Genomic DNA, 22,893 nt, shown 5'->3' on the forward strand with positions numbered 1-22,893 from the left:
GAAGCCAAAGCTATATGAGACATTTATTTAGTTTTGCAGAACAATTTTAAGATATTTTTTAGAGATGTTTTATATGTTCCGAATTTGGTCAAAAACATTATATCTATTTCTATGCTTGATAGAGATGGTTTTTCTTGCAATTTTGTGAATGAGATTTGCAATATTTACAAGAATGAATGTTTGATTGGAAATGGACAACTTGAAAACGATCTATATAGCTTAAAATTAAAAGATGATCCAATTAATTATGTTGATAAACCGGTAACAACAATTAAAAGTAAGGACGCTAGTCAAAACCCGGCAAACCTTTGGCATGCTAGGCTAGGTCATATTTCCTCAAAAAGGATGAACAAGCTAGTGGGAGAGAGCATGTTTGATATGTCTGATATTAACTCTCTACCTACTTGTGAGTCCTGCCTAAAGGGAAAAATGACTAAATCTCCTTTCAAAGGGAAACCTGAGCGTAGTCAAAATCTGTTGGATTTGATCTATACAGATGTTTGCGGTCCATTTAGGATTGGTACTAAATGTGGCAACACCTACTTCATTACCTTTATTGATGATCATTCTAGGTATGGGTATTTATATTTAATGAAATATAAGTCTGAAGCATTTGAAAGGTTCAAAGAATTCAAGGCTGAAGTAGAAAACAAACTAGGTAAAAGTATTAAGGCACTTCGATCGGATCGAGGTGGAGAATACTTAAGTACCGAGTTTTTGGACTATCTAAAAAAAATGGGATTCTCTCTCAGTGGACTTCTCCTATGACACCTCAGCTTAATGGTATTTCAGAGCGTCGCAATCGAACTTTGTTGGACATGGTTCGATTCATGATGAGCTTCACTGAGCTCCCACCTTCATTTTGGGGCTACGCGCTTGAAACGGTGGTATTGTTATTAAATAACGTACACACTAAAGCAGTAAATAAAACACCATACGAGTTATGGAATGGCAAAGCTCCTAAGTATTCATACTTGAGGATTTGGGGATGTCCTTCTTACGTGAAGCAGACAGTGGGAGATAAGTTGGATAGTCGATCCACCTTATGTTATTTTGTAGGGTATCCAAAGAATTCAATCGGATATTATTTCTATCATCCTGCTGAAACTAAAGTGTTTGTTTCAAGAAATGCCACCTTCTTGGAGAAGGAGTTCTTATTGGATAAGAAAGGCAAGATGATGGAACTCGAAGAAATTCGAGAAGAACCCGAGATACAAAATAGCGATCCTACACCTCAAGAATCATCACAAGACACGCCTATTACTAGGAGATCCGAGAGGACTTCTAGGCCTCCTATTAGATATGGTCTTCTTCTTGAAGGGGATCAAAGTGAACCCGACATTGGATGTGATCCAAGAAACTTCAAGGAAGCAATTTTTTATGCGGATTCGAATTTATGGCTTGAAGCTATGCAATCGGAAATAGACTCGATGCATTCTAACCAAGTTTGGTCTTTAGTAGATCCTTCCGATGGAATTGTTCAAATTGGGTGCAAATGGATCTACAAGAGAAAGCTTGGGCCTGATGGAAAGGTATTGACCTACAAGGCACGATTGGTGGCAAAAGGTTATATTCAAAGACAAGGATTTGACTATGATGAAACCTTTTCACCAGTCGCAATGTTCAAGTCCATAAGAGTCCTTATTGTCATAGCAGCATTGTATGACTATGAGATATGGAAAATGGATGTAAAGACTACATTTCTTAATGGAAACATTAAGGAAGAGATCTATATGATGCAGCCTGAGGGATACACATCCATGGGAAGAGAGCATAAGGTATGCAAGCTTCAGAGATCAATCTATGGTCTCAAACAAGCGTCAAGAAGTTGGAACCAGAAATTTGATAAAACGATAAAGGATTTTGGTTTTATCAAGAACCCGGAGGAACCATGCATGTACAAGAAAGTAGTTAAGAATGCGGTAACATTCTTAATAATTTATGTTGATGACATCCTAATCATGGGGAATGATGTAGGGATGTTGCAGTCAACAAAGATATGGTTATCATGTAGATTCTCGATGAAGGATTTAGGTGAGACATCCTATATTCTAGGAATTCAGATCTATAGAGATAGATCTAAAAGAATGATAGGACTCACTCAATCAACCTACATCGACACCATATTGAAAAGGTTTTCTATGGATGAGTCCAAGAGAGGACATCTACCTATGTATCATAGAGTTTCTCTATCCAAGTTTATGTGTTCCAAGACTGACGAAGAGATAGAGAAGATGACACACGTGCCATATGCGTCATCCATAGGTAGTATCATGTATGAGATGATATCTACCAGACCGGATGTGGCCTATGCTCTGAGCGTCACGAGCAGATACCAAGCCAATCCCGGTCAAATGCATTGGAAAGCCGTGAATGATATTCTTAAGTATTTGCGAAGGACTAAGAATTTAATCATAGTTTATGGAGGGAGAGAATTGAAGTTGGAAGGCTATACCGACTCTAGCTTCCAATGTGACGTAGATGACTCGAAATCAACCTCTGGATTTGTATTCGTGCTCAATGGCGGTGTTGTCTCTTGGAAGAGTTCCAAGCAGGACACCACAGCGGATTCCACCACTGAGGCAGAATACATTGCAGCATCAGCTGCTGCTAAAGAGGCGGTTTGGATAAGGAAATTCATCCAAGAGTTGGGTGTAATTCCTGAAGCTGTTGGTCCAATCCCGGTATACTGTGATAACACGGGTGCCGTTGCTCAGGCAAAGGAGCCAAGGTCTTATCAGAAGTCCAAACACGTACTGAGGAAATACCACATCATCCAGGAGATCGTGGAAAGAGGAGACATCAGTGTCGAGAGAGTGGCCTCTACAGACAATATCGCGAAGCAATGGGATTACGTAGTATGACTAGTTGGCTTTAAGGAAAGTGGGAGATTGAAAGAGTGGGTGCCCGGTTAGCCAACTTGTGGCTAAGGGCTTTTATGACTCTATGTAAAACAATCTTTTGTTTAATATAATTTACACTTTTATAATGGTATTGACTTTATCTTTCTTCATATTGTTATATTATGATATACTATTGTTGTTTTGATAAAGACCTTGAATATACTATAGTGTATGTAAGATGTGGTAGCACATAGGGATGGCTATCATGAAACACATCTTATAGTCACTGTATATTCTAAACTGTTCCTAGTCAATTGAGCCGTCAGCAAATAAGGATAAGGATCGCTCGAGATTGAGACTAGCATTTGCGATGCCGAGTACCACGTTTAATTGGTATGGAACATAGAGATGTTCAAAGCATGCAAATGGATATTCATATGATGAATGATCGAACTACCCTATTCGGACTTTTCAAGTGGTTATCACTTATCGAGTGGATAAAGTCCGTGGTTTTGGTTGTACACCATTAGTCCTTATTACTTGAAACATCATTGAGACTCTATATGTTAGTACTGTACTTTGACTTGTTTACCAACTCTATTGGGATCATCAGGTATCGGGATTGGGTACAATTACGACACATATAGGAGTCGATGCTTTGTTGTCAAGGATTCACCACATACTTGCGAGTGTGGATATCCTATGCGATCTGAGGAGATATTAGTGTGATGAATCTCTGGCCAGAGTACATGATGTGTTTTAGGTTACTTGGTGTTCCTAGTAACACATGCGATGTCACTAATAGATCTCCAAGATGTTATGCATAGTTATCGAATCTCGAACGACTTTCGATATACCAATGGTTGTTGATTCGATCGGGATATATGGATGAAGGGACCGTATTGTACGCTAACCAAAATCTACTGGTTCTTGCAGGCACTATCTGTAATACCTAGGGAATCATGGGGCGATGTTGCTAGGCGCTCTTACCATGATTCGATGGGTAAGTCGGAAATTGTTGTTCCGAGTCACAAGGAGTTGTGAGCCCACGGCTAGCTGTATTCCTGAACCAATGAGGGTTACACAAGTAATGGATTACTAAAACCCCGTAGAGATAGTTAAATTTAAAGATTTAAATTTAATGAAAGAGAAGTTGGACTTCTTAATTAAAAGGGAGTGGGATTTCCTAAAATGACATAGGGATGGACATTTTTGGAAATCACTGAATTCGGATTCAGAAAAATTATCTTGACTCTAAAAGATGCTGAAATGGTTTCTGTGCACATTGGTAAAATCAGTTTATCAATCGGAGTCATGATGAGTTTTATATTAATTTCTATAACAACAGGCTTGGCTTGTTGGGCTTAAGTTATGGATTGTGAACTTTAAGGAGTTAGAGTCCTGATACAATTATAACTAGAAATTATCTATAAATAAAGGTGTTGGGTTCGAAAATTAGACACATTGTATATTGCAATTTTCAAAAATACACTCTAGAATTTTCAAGGGGATTTTCGAAATCCTCTATCCCTTTTGGAGAAAATTCGACTTGTGATTTTTGTGAAAAATTACAAATCGAATTAACAGATCATATATGTTTATTCTCTACGTAAAAGTTCTCATTGATTTCTAGTGCAGTCAATCAGAGGGTTTCTGTTTTTCGTTCGTGGACCTAATTCCGGAGTTAGATCGTGACTGTCATCGGTTCCCGGGATTTACAAGAAGAGCAGATTAATTCTGTTGGAGTCCACGATCAAGCCTTTGCTTGACGAGGTAAAAATTTAACTGTGTTTTATTTTTACTTGAAGAAATTTAATCGTAAAAGTTTTGATACCCATATATGAAATCGTTTCATATAATAAAATAAAAATTTTAAACTTTCGCTGCACCGGGTATCAATTTTTAATTGATCTGAACACGTTTTCCAACAAAATCTTGACATATTCATTGGAGACACAATACCATAAGACAATTGATCTCGAATGGGGTTATTTCGATTGACTATGTGAAGTCAAAGGAAAACCTTGCGGATCCGCTTACAAAGAGTATAAATAGAGATCAAATGTACAAACTACTTGGAGGAATGCGTTTAAAATCCACAAATTAAAATATTTATAGCGGTAACCCAACTTTGAGAATTAGAGATCCCAAAACCTTGGTTCAATGGGACAACTAAGTTATAAATATTAGTTTGAGTGCTTGGAATTATTACTTGCTCATTCCTGAAATATCCAAGTATAAATGACCTGCAAAATGTGGTGAGGTTAAGTTTTCTTTTAATGATTTCTATACCTATGAGGTGGAGTAACGCAGGATACTCTTGATATGAGATCACCTATATAAGTGCAAAGTATTGGCCGCTTTGATTGCAACACTTATGAATCTAAGATATGGTCCAGAGCCGAAATGGACACAACGTGAGAACAAAATATGTTAGAGTATTGTTATGTAAGTACTATTGTCTTGGTTTACATAAACGGTTGACTAGTTCAAGACATCGCATCACTATGCAACTAGTAAATCCGATAGTATTTTACTACGGTAGGTTCAAAGCCACAAGCAAGCTATCTTGATGTAACAATAACTCAAAATGACTTTCTAGTGAGAATGCTAATATACATGAAATTCATTCATATGGGGGATTGTTGGAAATGTTGAATGAATTGTGTAAATGGGCTTGAAAGACTTATTTGAATTGTGTTGGAATAGTTTGAATTTGGTGAAATAAATTGGAGGGAAAACTTATTTTGGTTTGTCCCACATTGGAACATGTTCAATGTATTGTTCACCTTATATAATCCAACTTTGGATTATGGGATTGGGCCCTTAGGGCACCAAATGTTTTGTAAAGGGGAAAGACGCTAATCGATGCAACAAACACGCGCGCTCGGCCGGCCGGCTCGGCGAGGTCTTATGATCAATTATTCTTTTTGGATAAAATTTAATTGATAAAAGGAAAAAAAAATTAGTGAGCCCGAGCGGTCAAAAATGATCGACCGAGCGCAGCCCTCACCTTGCGATTTACCGACCGAGCGCACCCTTAATTGAGCGAGACAGTAAGTCTGTCAAAAGTGGGGCGCTCGATCGGTCAAAAATAATCGACCGAGCGCACCCTTATTTGAGGGAGACAGTAAGTTTGTCAAAAGTGGGGCGCTCGATCGGTCAAAAATAACCGACCGAGCGCGCCTTCTGCAGACTGAAAAGACACGACTCTTTCTGGGCTTTTTCTATCATGGGTTGCATCCTTATGCCTTCAAACGTGTTGTTTCATGTATAAGACTATATATACGGTGGTTATAATACAGAAAAGATATATAGAAAACATATGATAACGTATACATCAGATTTATGAAAAAATCTCTCCCTCACTTTCTCAAAGAAAAGTTGATACATATTTTAGTTCGACGAAGATCGAGATATTTGTTGTGCTGCTATATCTCGATTGAATAGTCGTTGTATCTTAGAGACGATTGCCGCCAAAGTTTGTTATGGATTATGCCGGAGCTATCATGACGATAATAAAATTGCGGAATAAAACAATCAACAAGAAAACCAAGATTTACATGGTTCACCCAATATAGACTACGTCCACGGAGCTGCTGCAATATTTATAACCGGAAAAATATTACAAGTTTATACAAAACACTATATCTCACATCACCCAAACCCCGAGTATTACCGAGAAATAAATCTCTAAATCACAAGAGATCTCCGAAAAAAACACACTTTTTCTCTCTTTTTATTTTCTTCTCTCTTTGTTAATACAAAAGAAGAGAAGAATGAGATGATATAAACTGAAATCAGAGGAGCCTATTTATAGGCCATTTTATGCGTTATTTACGCGTTGCGTTTAATAGGAATTCAGCAACCATCTGCAATTCCCCGACCAACCTCATTAATTTCCACCTAACATTTCTCCCACTTGAAGACTTGATTTCAATCATGTCTTCACACAATTAATGCAACCGTTCATGCCTCCTTTCTTATACTTGAAGTTCAACTGAATTTGAACATAACTTCAGTTTGTCAGTGGTCACTGCCTTCGTGAACATATCAGCTGGATTTCTGCTTCCAAGAATCTTCTCAAGCATCAAGATTCCATCCTCCAAAATTGATCTGATAAAATGGTACCGAACCTGTATATGCTTCGTCCTAGCATGATAAACATGATTCTTTGCCAAATGAATAGAACTCTGACTGTCACAGTGTAATGTGCTATCCTAAAGCTTCTGACCCAACTCCTCAAGAAATGATCTCAACCATATCATCTCCTTGCTAGCTTCTGTCACTGCAACATACTCAGCTTCAGTAGTCGAAAGTGCAACAATCTTTTGCAACTTGGACACCCAACTTACTGCTGTACCACCTAATGTAAACACATATCCAGTAGTACTCTTCCTGCCGTCTAGATCACCACCCATGTCGGCATCTACAAAACCTTGTAAGCCTGAATTTGACTTTTTGAAGCACATAGATGAACTGATAGTACCATTCAAATATCTGAAAATCCACTTCACTGCTTCCCTGTGTTGTTTCCCTTGATTGCTCATAAACCTGCTCACAACTCCCACTGCATGTGCTATGTCTGGTCTGGTGCACACCATTGCATACATGAGGCTTCCGACAACAGATGCATAAGGAACCTTATTCATATAAGCATGCTCCTGCTCCATCGATGGCGATTAAGCTTTGGATATTTTGAAATGATTGGCCAAAAGAGTACTAACCGGTTTAGCTTCATCCATGTTGAATCTGCTAAGCACTTTTTTCACGTACTCTGCCTGAGATAACTTCAAGAATCCATTCATCCTATCTCTCAAGATCCTCATACCAAGAATTTGTTTTGCAGCTCCCAAATCCTTCATTGCAAATTCTTTTGATAACTCTCTCTTGAGCTTATCAATCTCTTCCAGACAAGATCCTGCTATCAACATGTCATCCACATATAGCAGTAGAATGATATAGGAACCATCAATATTCTTCACATAACAATAGTGATCCGCCTCGCACCTCAAGAAACCGTTGTTATTTATGAATTCATCAAACTTCTTGTACCACTGTCTTGGAGCTTGTTTGAGACCGTACAAGCTCTTTTGAAGTTTGCATACCATTTTCTCCTTCCCTCGTATTTCAAATCCCTGTGGCTGCTTCATGTAAATTTATTCATCCAAGTCACCATGAAGAAACGCCGTATTTACATCCAACTGCTCCAGATGTAAGTTTTCATTTGCCACTAATCCAAGTACAATTCTGATAGTGGTCAGCTTCACCACTAGAGAGAAAATCTCTGTGTAATCAACGCCTTCTCGCTGTTGAAAACCTTTCACAACAAGTCTCGCCTTGTACCGCTTGCTACCATCATGTTCTTATTTCAACCGGTACACCCACTTGTTGTGTAATGCCTTTTTGCCTTTCGAAAGTTCCGTCAATTTCCATGTCTGATTGGATGACAGTGAATCCATCTCATCTTTCATGGCTAACTTCCACTTGGTTGAATCATCATTTTGCATCGCTTCTTCAAAGGTCTCCGGTTCACCTTTATCAGTCAGCAAAATATAGTGAAGTGCAGGGGAGTATTTCTGAGGTGGTCTGATTGTTCTTGACGATCTCCCGAGTTCAATTACTGGAGTTGTGGGTCAGCTTCTTGTGCAGTTTCTTCTTCCTGGTTACTATCCTCCGACTCATTCACAGGAATATCAATCAATGACACTTCATTTGACTTCTGGACTTCAGGACATTTATCTCCAGTTGGAATGTCTGAGTTGTCCTTGTACAAAACTTGCTCATTGAAAATGACGTCTCTGCTCTGAACGATCTTTCGATTTTGGTCATCCCAGAACCGATAATCAAACTCATTATCTCCATAACCAATAAAGAAACACTTCTTTGATTTCGTATCAAGTTTCGTTCTGTTGGCTGAATCGATGTGAACATATGAGAGACAACCAAACACTTTCAAGAACGAAAGGTTTACTCCTTTGCCGCTCCAGACCTCCTCTGGTATTCTGCAATCAAGTGGTACTGAAGGTCCTCTGTTGATCAGATACGCTGCAATGTTAACTGCATCAGCCCAGAATGATTTCGGCAGTCCAGCATGCAATCTCATGCTCCTGGCTCGCTCATTCAAGGTCCTGTTCATCCTCTCAGCTATACCATTTTTTTGAGGTGTACCAGGAATGGTTTTCTCCATCTTGATCCCGTTCTGTGCACAATATTTCTTGAACTCAAAATCTTCATATTCTCCACCATTATCAGATCGTAAACACTTCACTTTCAAGTTGGTCTCATTCTTCACCATTACTTTCCACCTCTTAAAGGTTTCATAAACATCAGATTTATTTTTCAAAAAATACTCAGACCTTCCTGCTCGAATCATCGATAAATGTGACATAATATCGTGAGCCTCCAAGGGATGTCACACGAGATGGCCCCCACACGTCAGTATGAACCAGCTCCAACTTTGCTGCTTTCGGTTCTATACCACCTTTTGAAAAGCTCACCCTTTTCTGATTTCCAAGAACAAAACTTTCACACAGTTTGTGTTCGACAGTTTTTAACTCCGGTTGCTTCCTTTTGATATCAGCATCTTCATTCCTTTCTCACTCATATTTCCAAGTCTACAATGTCATAGACTTGAGTTAGCTCCAGCATCCACAACTGCTAACATGTCTCTGCAAATGGAAGTCATGTATAGGGTTCCAGTTTTCGTTCCTCGAGCAATAATCATGGCTCCTTTGCTCACTTTCCAAGATCCATCACCAAAGGCCACTTTATGGCCTTCGTCATCGAGCTGTCCCAATGAGATCAGATTTCGGGTCAACTTTGGTACATTCCTCACTTTGTTGAGCTTCCAGATGGATCTGTTTGACATTTTCAAACTGATATCTCCCATACCAGCTATTTCCAACGATTTTCCATCAGCCAAGAAAACTTTTCCGTAATTTCCAGCAATGTAATTACTAAACACCTCACGATCATCGGTGGTATGAAATGAAGCTCCCGAATCCATAACCCATGAATCAACCGGGCTTTACATGGATAGTACTAAGGCATCATGTACATCCTCAGTAACAACATTTGCATTATTCTTGGGAGATCTGCAGTCCTTTTTCATGTGACCAGTTTCACCACAGCTCCAACACTTTAATTTTTTTTTGAATGTATTTTTGTCTTTTCCACTCCTTGATTTGGATCTGCCACGCCATTGGTTAGAACCGTTTTCGCTACTCCTGCCCCTAATTCTGTTTTCGAGATTTAGGGCAGATCTCGATGATGTTGTTTCTCCCGAATCCCTCATGCGAACTTCTTCACCAAGGATTCGATCTCTGACATCATTGAATTGTAACTTTCCTTTTCCAGCTGAATTGCTAACCACTGCCCGCATCGGCTCCCAAAAATTTGGTAAAGATGCCAAAAGAATAAGTGCACGAATCTTATAATCAAACTTGATTTCAACCGATGTTAGCTGGGAAACAATCGTGTTGAATTCATTGATATGTGCCGCCACCGAAGCACCTTCCTCCATCTTCAAGTTGAATAACTTTTTCATGAGGAACACTTTATTATTTGCTGATGGCTTCTCGTACATGTCCGATAAAATGGACATCATCTCCTCCGTGGTTTTTGCCTCCGCCACGTTGTGTGCCACGTTCTTTGTTAGGGTCAATCGTATTACCCCTAACACTTGTCGGTCAAGAAGCTCCCACTCATCATCCTCCATCTTTTCTGGATTCACCCCGGATAGAGGTTGATGTAGTTTCTTGATATACAGATAATCTTTAATCTGTAACCGCCAGAACGTAAAATCTGTACTGTCGAACTTATTGATTCCTGGTCCCGATCCGTCATTTCCGGCCATCGCTTCACCTGCCTTAATAAAATTTCAAAAAATCTTTTCTGATGTGGAAGATCAGAAAAAGCTGCAACCACAGTGCATACTCAGAATTTTTAAAAAAAATTCACCAAGGCTCCCGGACACCGTAACCGCTCTGATACCAGTTATTATGGATTATGACGGAGCTATCATGACGATAATAAAATTGCGGAATAAAACAATCAACAAGAACACAAAGATTTACGTGGTTCACCCAATATAGGCTACGTCCACGGAGCTGCTGCAATATTTATAACCGGAGAAATATTACAAGTGTATACAAAATACTATATCTCACCACACCCAAACCCCGAGTATTACCGAGAAATAATTATATAACTCACAAGAGATCTCCGAAAAAAAACACACTTTTTCTCTCTTTTTATTTTATTCTCTCTTTGTTAATACAAAAGAAGAGAAGAATGAGATGATATAAACTGAAATCATAGGAGCCTATTTATAGGCCATTTTACGCGTCTATTTACGCGTTGCATTTAATAGGAATTCAGCAACCATCTGCAATTCCCCGACCAACCTCATTAATTTCCACCTAACAACGTTGAGTACTGTTAACGGGCAATTTCGTCTTGCGGATAGACAGATCGCCTCGACTTTGTTCATCATTTCCGCTTCTGTTGTTGCTGTTGACATTGAAGTTTTCAGAATTCAGAATACACCCTCGTAACAATATACGTGTACCATGCATGAATTATTCGTTTGAATTATTCGTTTTGTGGGGGTATCGTTTGGGACAGAAGGAAAAAAATTAATAGATCAATAATAATATTTTATTTGTTTAATGTTTGACTCAAAATCTAAAAAATATATATTATTGACTTTCATATAATAAGAGACACTCACAAGGACACCCACATCTTTGTAATTATACATATCTTATCTTATTTATTAAATTAATTAGGTTTTAAAATTCTTAGCCAAAACTCATAGGTATGGTTCTTTTTTTAAAAGAAAATTCATACAACATCCCGAATAGTATGTATCAACTACTCTTCTAACAATGAATTATCAAAAACATTCAGATAATAATTGGATCAGTTTCAATTTACAAGAGTTCTTTTGCCAAGATGTAATGATTAATGCCATCAAAATCAATAAAAATTTGCGAAACTAGCTAGTATATTTAAAGTGCTAGTGTAATGAAATTTCGATCGTAAACCCATTATGATCAAAATGCCACAATTCAAGAAATGTTCGGATAATTTATATTCAACTGAAATAGGAATTTAAAGAAGCTACACATTAGTGAATATAAGATACAGTTTAAATATAATTAAACTTAATAACTAAATTGAATAACGCATATGATAGGCATAATACGATTTTAAAGAAAGGAATCTCCAGGAAGCCTAGCTTTCTTATTCAGTAAAATTCAAAATAATAAGGATTTAAAAAAATTCATTTTATGTTAGGATCTTTCGGTCTGTAGAGTAATAGTGTACGCTCGTTTAGCTGTTGTATTGGCCTCGCATTAGCTTCGGACTCCTGACAAAAAAGAAATATATAATTTAATTTAATAAATACAAATATATATGTTATTTTCGTCGTTTTTGTGCATATATATATATATATATATACATATTGATTATTTTTAAAAAAATATTGCATGATGCGATTTAAAGAGCTCGAGAACTTACATCATGAACAGCTTTGCGAATCAATTTTATCTGCTCTCTTGTTACGGTCCTCACCTTAATGAGTTTGCACAATAATTTAAAACAAAAAATCCATCATTTAATTGCACACATATATATATATATATACATACATACATACATATACCTTTCGAACAATTGTCCATATAACATTCTCTGTGCAAGGAGGGGTCGTGAGTGAACCCATGTATCTGTAATATTTTCTGCTGCCAAATTTTATGAGATTTGGATCTAAAACACCGATGCTTTGTTCGACGTCTTCGGAATCAGTACTTGTGTGTAGACTGCCTTGGACCTAAAATACACGACTCACGACTAAGTCAATTATTTGAAAAAATAATTGGTGTATTTAGGTTTCAAACGTATACTTTAAGTTTTTTCAACTTATAAAATACTAAAAATGTTTTTAAAGTACATGTCTAAACGAACATTTAACTTATACTAGTGGAAGACGCACCCTCGTTGTGTATATAGTATAAATCAAATGACAACACGATGAACACAAAATTTTACAATGTCACTTAAAAAAAAAAAAGGTTTATCAAACATGATTAACACAAAATTTTACAATGTCACTATTTTTTTAAAAGTTTATAAAATAATACTAAAAAAATACCACGAAATTGTGTTCCGTTTTGAAAGTTGTATCAATTTAAAATTGGAGTTTCTTGGGGAAGTTTTCTTCCATGTAAAACTAAAGTGGATTGGGTACGTAGGGAGGATAGCTGTGGAATAAAATATTTTGATGTCTTTAAAATTAGTTTTTAATTCGTCTAATCTAATTTTTAAAAAAATTATAATATTTCAAATATCGCAACAAACTATGTATATATACCATCGACAAAAACGAATCCGGCCGCCCGATTTTGTACATGATTCCAATGACAGCCGTACGATTATCCTTGCTTTGATGCACCAAATGAACCTCCATATTGAACCTGTCGATGAATCTTGAAATCACGCATGATGCGAAAAAAAAAAAAAAGAACATCTAATACAATTTTGCGTAATTTTGAATAAATAGCAAACATAACCTCTTTAAAAATTTTGTATTGAAAAAAAAAATTTTAATTTGTAAATTAAGAAAATATGGATGTATAAAAGTTAAAGTACCTCCTGCCATCGAGAGTGTGTTCAGAAGGGGAGTGCCAATGTGTCTGCTTCAGCTCAAACATGGTTCCATTTATTTGGATATAACCCGCACCACTCCATCTTATCTTGTTTCGAAAATAACAATAAAATTATCATTAATATTAATGGAAAATAGCCAAATGGTCTTTTTTCCATGTTGTGTTTTAATTATCTAAGTATATATTAAGATTTGGGGAGCTATATTTTAGCTTGTGATCCTTTTTTGTCGACTCGGTTAGGGATCCTAAAAATGTTGATATATACAGCAGGGAGATGCTGAGATGTCTAACGTCACGTCAACACTCAAAAATTAAAAAATGAATAAATCCATATCATAACCTTATTGACATTTGACGGGCTAAAACACGAATTTGAATACTTATAATAATATCAAAACACAAAATATATCACCAATTGGATGATGATTTTTTTTTTTAAAAAAAATCTATTTTCCCTAATAATATATAACAATAAATTACATTAGAAAAGATTGTTTGTAATGCATATATGTGTTGATTACCATAATATCATGGCCTCTGTTGACAAGGGTGGCATTTGAGGGTTTGTAATTTCTGCTGAGTCTCCCCAAATCTGGCACTATTTCAACTCTTTCATTCAGTAGATCAATCGGAGACTGCATCTTCCCTGAATTGCATGCCTCCCATTCCGGATGAAGACGGCCCCAATGCGACGGCCCCTGATCACTATTTTCGTCGTAACTAAACTCTCTTTCATTGTCTACAAACATTATAAACTTTTTATAGCTATATTTGTACCAGAAAACGATTATCGAACGAATATTGTGCACATATCAATATAAACTATATAATTAAAATTATGTGCGTTTATATTCGATGAACTTACCGACTTCTTGAGCTCTAGCGAAAGGTGTGGATGAAATAAGAACAAGAATGGTGAAAACAGACTGAAAAAAAGTGTTACAATATTGGATCCTCGACTTCATTTTTCTGTCCTTTTTTCGTGAATAGCAAAGATTTATAGAAATGGAGCTATTTTTGTGGGCGAAATTGCTTAGGTTGTATCGAGTACTAGTACTATTTTTAGGACAAATTCGTTATGTAATAATAATTAATTACATGTTCAAAAAATAATAATAATAATTAATTAAAAAATTAATAATGAAAGTGCGATTGGTTGGAAGGTACGTAGAAGCTTATTTCGATTGGAGTTTGATGTTGGAATAAATTGCATGAAAACATATAAAAGTGGGCAGCATAACAAAACTGTATATATATATATATATCTGTGTGTGTGTGTTTGTGTTAAATACTATTTATGGGCGTAATTATTTAATTTTATTTGGTATTAATAATTGTTTAAGGAAAGGATATGAATGCATTAATGGCCCCCCAAATAACATGCAAAATTGGTGTTCAAGAGGGAATGTTCACCAGGCTAATTAATTAAGAGAGCAGTTATATATTAATATTTTAAATATGGGGTGAGTCTATGCTGCAGCCAGATTTAACGGCCCAATTTCATCTGCAGGTCAAATCAGATATCTGATTTGATTTGCAGATGAAATTGGTCGTCTGATCCCCATCCGGGCATTACCCGGATGGGGTAGCATAGACTCATCCTTTTAATATATGATGATATGGGTTTCTCTCGTTATTTTATACTTTGACGGTAACCTATATTTTTGGTTATATAAATTTGTATTTTTGTGATTTTGATTTTTTATGTTATCAAATTTTAGTATTCGTCATATATCTTCCAATTTTGACAATTTTATTAATTGTTTACATCGAGAATGTTGATGTAGCACTAAACACATTGACACCATGTTAAAAAGAGACTAAAATAAAATCAAATAAAAAAATTAATATAGTGGAATAAAAATGAAATTTGATGATATAAATGACTAGAATCACACAGAGATAAACATACAAAAATAAATATAAATTTCGGTGTTTTGATAGATAAGCTTTGAAACAAAGATATAATTTTCGGTGAGAAAAAAAAAAGTCTTGTGAAAAAGGTGTTGATTTCATGAAGCCTTTTTATTTAAAAATAAACACTTCAAAATATAAATCAGACGTTAGGAAATATAAATTTAAAGAATAATTTTCATTTTAATTTTTTTTGTATATTAGAAACAATTATAGCGCAATCAATTATGGTGTAAAATTTTATGATCAATATATTGAAAATATAATTTGGATTAGTATAAATTAATTTTTTTTAAAAATAAATTAATTTATTATTATCTATAATACTAATTAAAATGGCGACGTTTTTAGCTAGTAGTGTAAACTTTGATCCATTATTTCGACCGTGTGACTTGAAATATAATGTTCGTCTTATGATGTGCATCGGTCCTCCCTCCGTCAACTTCTCATGCGGCTCCCCATATTTCTATAATTCTAAGAAAATCACCCTTGCAATATCGTTCTAAATTATATGTGGGAAAATTATAATTTTAGTCCTTATATTTTCACATCAAACCGTTTTTGGTCCTTAAGCATTTCAAAATAACACTTTTAGTCCTTAAACTTTACAAATTGCAACACAATTACTCCATATGGTTTTTTTATGATTAAATATATTTTTGGGGACTAATTTATTATATTTTTAAATTATAAGGACCTAAATAAATAAAAAAACATGAAAAATTAAGATCATAAATAATCACATATCTACAACATAATTAAACATTTTTTTGAGTAACATATTTATTCTTTTTTATAATGTTATTATATATAAATAAAATTTATTACGGTTTTTTTAAAACAAAAAATATCTACTTTAGAATATAAAGTTTTTGCATAAAAATACTCGAATGTGTTTTTAAAATTAAAATATCCCATAAATATTTTATTAAGCACATTTCTTAATGTGTTTTCTAATAATTTTTAAAATAACATTTATTAAATATCTTTTATACTAAATAACTTATTTGATATCAAATCTGATTAATTATTTACTTTTATTTAACACTAAAATTTGAACTAGATAAATTTTAATTTTCTTAAAATATCAAATATAAATATGTAATATATATTGTTGGGTAGAACACAAAAAATCCTGATTTAGATGATAACAAAACTTGTTATTGTGTTTCTAACATATTTACTCTATACGTTTGGTTGGTATGATAGGATAATTGAATGATTAATATATAAATGATAAAAAAAAATGATTGAGATAGAAAAGTAATAATAGTGATAAATTAGTATTGTGTTTGGTATGATTTTTGACAATGAGATAAATTTAAAACCTTTTATTTTTGGACAAAATTACCCTTGGAAGTATCTTAATGTTATTTATTTTTTGGGATTTTTTTTAAATGAAATTTTACTACCCAAATTCATCAAGTTCAATTGCTCCCTCTTCAACAAGATAAATGTGAGAAATCCCAAAAATCTTCCACAGACACCACAAAAAATCAGATGACTCATAATTTTTTTTATCAATTTCTTCTTCAAGCGAGATAATGGATTCTGCTTCAAGTCTAGAAGATTCTCTTTTTCATGCCCTCGAGTTGTTTAAGTTTCGTGAATTCTTGTTCAATTTTGTTTTCGTTTTGATTTTGTGAAGATCGAAATCATTTTCTCAACCAAAACCAGAAACCAAACACCATCACAGAAATAAAATTTGTAAACAAGAATTCGATGTTGATTTAATGAGAAAATGAAACGTTCATTTGTCTTGCCAAGTTTATGATGTTTTTGCAAGTTTCTTTTTTTTTTTTATTTTATAAATAGATGTTTTGCAATTTGAAAACCCTAACGTGCACAGATGTTGTTTTCATCATTTAGATGAGGGAGAGATAGGTTGGGCATTTTTTTTGGATGTTGGAAAAGGCTAGAATTGGAAATAAATTGTGACTAAAAAAGTGATTGTTAATACATGGGGTGGAGGTGGGTTTACTTTCCATACATTAATATGGATTTATCCTTTCGAGAATGGATTGGGTAAGATAATTAAAAACCCAACCAAACATTAGTTAAACCAGTCAAACCAACCTCAATCCAAGCTAATCATTTGTACCAAACGAAGTGTGAAGTTGATAACTCAAGATAGAAGCCAAAACTCAAAGTTATCAAAACTGAATCTCTGGCGAGCTCTACTATTTTGATGATATCTCATAGATCAGAGATGCAAACGATTATCTGCCAAAACAACTACAAATGAAACTCAATTTGAAACATATTGTATTTCACATCAATTGAGCAAAAACGAATGTTATCTTGGTCAAACTGACGTCGCAATACCAAACTAAATACCACCAATTTAGTAGAAAAACAAAATCCGTTTACCTCAAATAGTTTCGGTATTTTGGCCATATCTTGCAGCTCGATTATTCGAATGGAACGATTCCCCCTGCGTTGGAAATATAAGACAATGAACTACAAATCATTTTCACAAGTCGAAGACTGAATCGGATCCTAAGGAGATTCTAAACTACGTTGAAGTTATTGGTGCAGAACAGAAATTCTGCTATTCTGCATAGCAGAATTTCTGACACAGTCTTGTATATCAAGCATAATTCTCTCATATAAAATCCAAATCGAGTGATTCCTAATTTCGTGGAAAGCTAAGATAAAGGGCTACAATGTTCATGTTTATCACTTTGCCTCGAAATCAACAAATCAATAGATATATCACTAAACTAATCATATGCACTCAACTGATTTTGTGCTAAACCGATTTTAAACAGTTCTGGTATTTTGAGCATAACTTTCGCATATGAACTCCAAAAGGATTTATTCTGATGGCGTTGGAAATTATGTTTTAAATATTAAACATTAATAATAAATAACAAATAATAAAAAATACATATGGTATAAAAATTAATCTTGAAACTCTAATTTTAATTTTAGGTTTTTAATTTTTTTTCAATTTGAATATACATATAAAACATAAAATATTTTGGATTACATATGCGTGTGTGTTTTATAGTATATAAGTGGATTCGTTCTTAAAATTAGTTAAATGAATTAAGTGTGATAGCCTGGTGAAATATCCCTTCTTAGCACCAAACCCAAGTGGTTGTCAAAAGCCCAGGTGCGGAGTGGTTCCCAGATTGGTGAGTAAGAGAAGATCAGTGAGAAAAAGCCCGGGATCATGGTCCCGAGAAGAAGTACGCGGGAAGAAATATTTCTCGAGCAAAAATGTAGTAACCCAGGTTCCATTTTAAGATAATAATATGTTAAACATGATTAAGGGTTAGTAATTTCGGAGTGTTATTGGACTTCGGAAGAGAATTTGGGCTTTTGACTTTGGGCCGGATTGGAAGCTCCGAACCCAGATCGGAAGCTCCGATCCCAGCCACTTCGGAAGCTCAGCGGAAGCACAGAGATCGGAAGCTCCGATCCAGGAACGGACGTTCCGATCTCCAGCTGCCAGCAATGTTCGATGACTCAGCCACGAGTTTTGACAAGTGTTGAACGTAGAGCAGATTGGAAACTCCGATCGCCCGATCGGAAGTTCCGATCCTGACGTGTCACACATGCATGCAATGAGCTGGATCGGAAGCTCCGATCCTGAAATCGGAAGTTTCGATCCTGGCCGGGAATTTTGCCTATAAATAGTGCTCGTTCGATTTCATTTTGAAATACGAATTCCCGAGTTTCCTTCTTCAGTTATATAGTGTGAGATATACACTTGAGGGCCCCATCGGTTATAATAGAGGTTCTGGAATAACCAAGTTGTGGTTATAGTCATCCGAGACTAGCGACTCCAAAGGGCTAACTACGGACGATGGTATGGTCCGGGAATCTATTTAAGTTTTGGGAGTACTTATTAGCTTAGTTAAGGCTTGTAGAATTTATGTAGTGATACGGTGAACTTTTGAATATAGTCTTGGAACCTAGGATCCTACTTTACTTAAACTAGCCTAGACGTACGTACACATTGACTGAGATTGCCAGCGAGTATACATGTTTATATATTGCATTTATTTGGCATTATTATATGGCATGATATATGATTTACCGCTTTCTATATTCATATGTCATGTGCATATACACGTTGAGCCTATACCTTGTTATACCTGATTATAGAGCCGCTCAGCTCTATACTCGATAGTCTGTCACTGAGAGTACCGCGAAGGCGGGGGCATTTATGTCTGTCTACTCTGGTGTACTAGACAAGTGTGGTTGCACCCAGAGGTTGATCCGTGCGGTGGCAGCACTCATGTGGCGCCGGTTCTGAGCATGATTTTTCAGATGACCCTGTACCAGTCATCATGTTGCATGCATTATATACATATGTTTACTCATGTCTATGTACTGGGCGTTAGCGCTCACGTCCTAGATGTTATCTTGGACACCCTATTCCATGGGGCAGGTCGCAGGATGGACGGAGCTGGTAATTCAAGGCAGGACTAGGGAGCAGGAGCCTTGAGGATTTTATTATACAGCAGGATTCGATATAGCTGTATAATGTTTACTGTTTAAGTTTTCGATTTGGTTGTATCACTACAGTATTTAAGCCTGGATTTTAGTACTAAGCTGATATGTAAATTATGGTTTTATTTCCGCATGTTTTACTCTGTTAAGTTATTTTGCTGTATTAAGTTTAATGCATGCTATTAGTTGCTAGTTAGTAGGTGATACCATGCAGGGTCACTACAGAAAATAAGAAGAGAGTTCTTCCCTTTCCAAGACGGGTCTTCCCTTGCCAAGAGAGCTCTTTCCTTGCCAAGACGGGTCTTCCCTTGCCAAGAGAGTTTTTTCCTTACCAAGAGAGCTCTTACCTTTCCAAGACGGGTCTTCTCTTGCCAAAACGGGTCATATCTTGCCAAGACGGGTCTTCCCTTGCCAAGAGAGATCTTTCCTTCCAGATGTCAAGGAGATTTTCCGTTGCTAGAGAGTTCTTCCCCTGCCAGGGAGCTCTTTTGAAACGCCTACTACTAATAAAATGCGGAAAAACTTTTTATTTTTATTTTTATAATACTATACATATACGCCCATACATATATGTATATAAAAATAACATATATTTCTTAAATAACCTGAAAAATATTAAATAAATAAATAAATCCTTAAAAATGTTTCATGCATCAATTTAAAATGATAAACAATGCTGCTGAAAAATCTCATATGCGGAATAATAATAAAATAAAACATGTTTCAAAATTCCATCATAATAGACTAAATAACTGCGACGGTCACGGGGTCCACTGCTCCGTGAGCTCATACGTCCTCACCAACCGGTAGGAGCTACATAAATGTCATCATGCTCACCTGCACCATATAAGCATAGTGAGCCTAGGGGCTCAACATGTCTAATCCTTTATAACAAGGTTAAAAATAATGCATCACGTAGATACTAATACATATACATGTACATGAGCAAGCATGGAAACATTTTTCATAACATAAATGCTGAATCATAAATCATAAACATAACATAAATTTCTTCATCATACATAACATAATTGAGCATGTCATAAACATAAAAACTGAGTATGGTCATATCCATGAATGTGACTAATAACTGTGCCGACTGATCAGTCTAAGAACCATCGTACGTGGCGGTGGATAAATCCATCTCTATGCTGGTAGTAAACTACCTCTGTGCCAGTGGTAAAACCACTTCTATGCCGGTAGTAAAACTACCTCTGTGCCGGTGGTAAACCACCTCTGTGCTGTCACACCACTTCAATTTCCATAAAAATATTTTTCATGCTCAATTCTTAATCATAAACACATCATAAAATATTTCATGTATGCATGCACTTAAAATATGTCTGTAATATACATTTAATTAATTTTAATAATAAATATACTTATACTTAAAATAAACTTCATGCATAAAAAAAATTAAATATATATTCCGGACTTAGTTAATTTTCATGGGTTGGTCCAGGCTGCTGATCACTCACTCTAAGCCCATTAAACTTAAATAAAATCCAATAATCATATTTTAGCCCAAATAACTTAATTAAACTTAACTTGACCTAAATAAAATATTTAAGCCCAATTACTTAACTTAAGCCCAATAAAACTCTAGACTGGCCCAAAATCCACTGACTGACCCAAAAATTCTCATGGACTCCCAAGCCCATAAAAATCATTGTGCTAACTTAAATAAATTATTTAAGGCCCAAATAAAATTATTTGGAATCCCAAATAATTTTCTAAACATTAAAGTGGCCCAAAAACCAATTAAACTCTTAATTACTTAAAAATTAAAATACCCAAGCCCGGCCCACCTAACCTGGACCCGGACCCTACTGACCCGATCCATGACAACCCAGACCCGACCCGGACCACCCAGCCCAAGCCCAGCCCGAAATAAAACCCAGAAGTTCGAAACTTAACCCAAACATATTTCTGCAGAGAACCAACTCCGTGCAGCTGTACTAATTCCTTTCTTTCTCTCTGATCAGACAATATTTGACCATGAAACCACTTCTAGCACTTAGCTAACATCAAGACGTTTCCATCAAGCTAAAAATCAGCCCAAACGGTGGTTCGAGGAAGGAGAACGAAGCCCTGCAACAGGCTGTTCTCCCAGCTCGCGTCCAGCCCTGAGCGGCTGCCGTAAATCCGATCGTTCTCCCTACTCCGGCCATATTTTTCCGTGAAACCACTTCCCAATCCTAGCCAACATCTATGGGGTTCACACCCTTCAGACCTCATCCAAAACCATTGCCTGAGGAGTGAGAACGAAGCTCTGCACCAGACGCCTTCCTCCTTCTCGCGCGCAGACTGAGCAGTCGCCAAACTTTCGTTCGTGCGGCTTCCTCCGACAACCAAAGACCGTGAAACCACTTCCAAAACTTAGAAAACATCTAGGAGGTTCTAACCCAACAAGATTTACCCCAAGTCGTGGTCTGAGAAAGGAGAACGTAGCTCTCTTCCTCGAAACCCTAATCTGCGATCCTGGGCAGAAAACTCCATCTTCGATTTTAGCCTACCCCAGCTCAAATCCCGACTTAGCTCTACCCTAGGGACCCTTACTCACCCTCTGAACCATGAACCAGCGGTTGGTTCGAACCCATACCATAAAAACGTGATGAACATGCATCAAACAAGAGCAAACTCATGAATCAAAGGAAAAACCATTAAATTCTTGCATGAACTCATAAAAATCAGTGTCAAACTCATATATTCTTATAAAAACTTGAGTAGTAGCTTATATGGTGGTAAAGGAAAGGAATTAAACATGCCTTTTTAATTGATTGACGAAAGTGGATGCGTATACGGGTCCCCGGGACGACGAACGAACCAAAATCTTCAAAACTAGAGCTTGATCGGCTATGGGGGATGAGTTTTCTGCTAAGAGGCGTGAAAAGGGGTTGAAGAAAAGGGTGGAGGCGTCTGATGGGGTTTGGAATAGATTAGAGAGTGTTTTAGATTTAAATTTTGGGTAGATAATATATTAATAATAGATATTA

At 36.1% G+C, this 22,893-nt stretch overlaps 1 protein-coding gene across 1 annotated transcript; it reads right to left on the bottom strand.

Moving 5' to 3' along the window:
* Window positions 1-12,132: 12,132 nt before the first annotated feature.
* LOC140878536 (alpha carbonic anhydrase 7-like) lies at window positions 12,133-14,484 on the bottom strand. The gene is made up of 7 exons (XM_073282137.1): window positions 14,385-14,484; window positions 14,041-14,258; window positions 13,503-13,606; window positions 13,225-13,327; window positions 12,517-12,684; window positions 12,372-12,425; window positions 12,133-12,219 (listed from the first exon to the last, which is right to left on the bottom strand). Exons 1-7 carry the CDS (start codon window positions 14,482-14,484, stop codon window positions 12,133-12,135), a joined length of 834 nt encoding a protein of 277 aa, XP_073138238.1.
* Between the last annotated feature and the right edge of the window lie 8,409 nt (window positions 14,485-22,893).

This window comes from Henckelia pumila, chromosome 2 (assembly GCF_033568475.1).
Source record: "Henckelia pumila isolate YLH828 chromosome 2, ASM3356847v2, whole genome shotgun sequence".
NCBI classification, from domain to species: domain Eukaryota; kingdom Viridiplantae; phylum Streptophyta; class Magnoliopsida; order Lamiales; family Gesneriaceae; genus Henckelia; species Henckelia pumila.

What these genes read in the sequence shown, in the direction of transcription:
- LOC140878536 (XM_073282137.1), bottom strand. Translation starts at nt 14,484, where the DNA reads ATGAAGTCGAGGATCCAATATTGTAACACTTTTTTTCAGTCTGTTTTC. An exon ending in ACAGAGGCCATGATATTATG is followed by an intron (nt 13,607 to 14,040) that starts GTAATCAACACA and finishes TTTCGAAACAAG; the next exon opens with ATAAGATGGAGTGGTGCGGG. An exon ending in TTCGCAAAGCTGTTCATGAT is followed by an intron (nt 12,220 to 12,371) that starts GTAAGTTCTCGA and finishes CTTTTTTGTCAG; the next exon opens with GAGTCCGAAGCTAATGCGAG.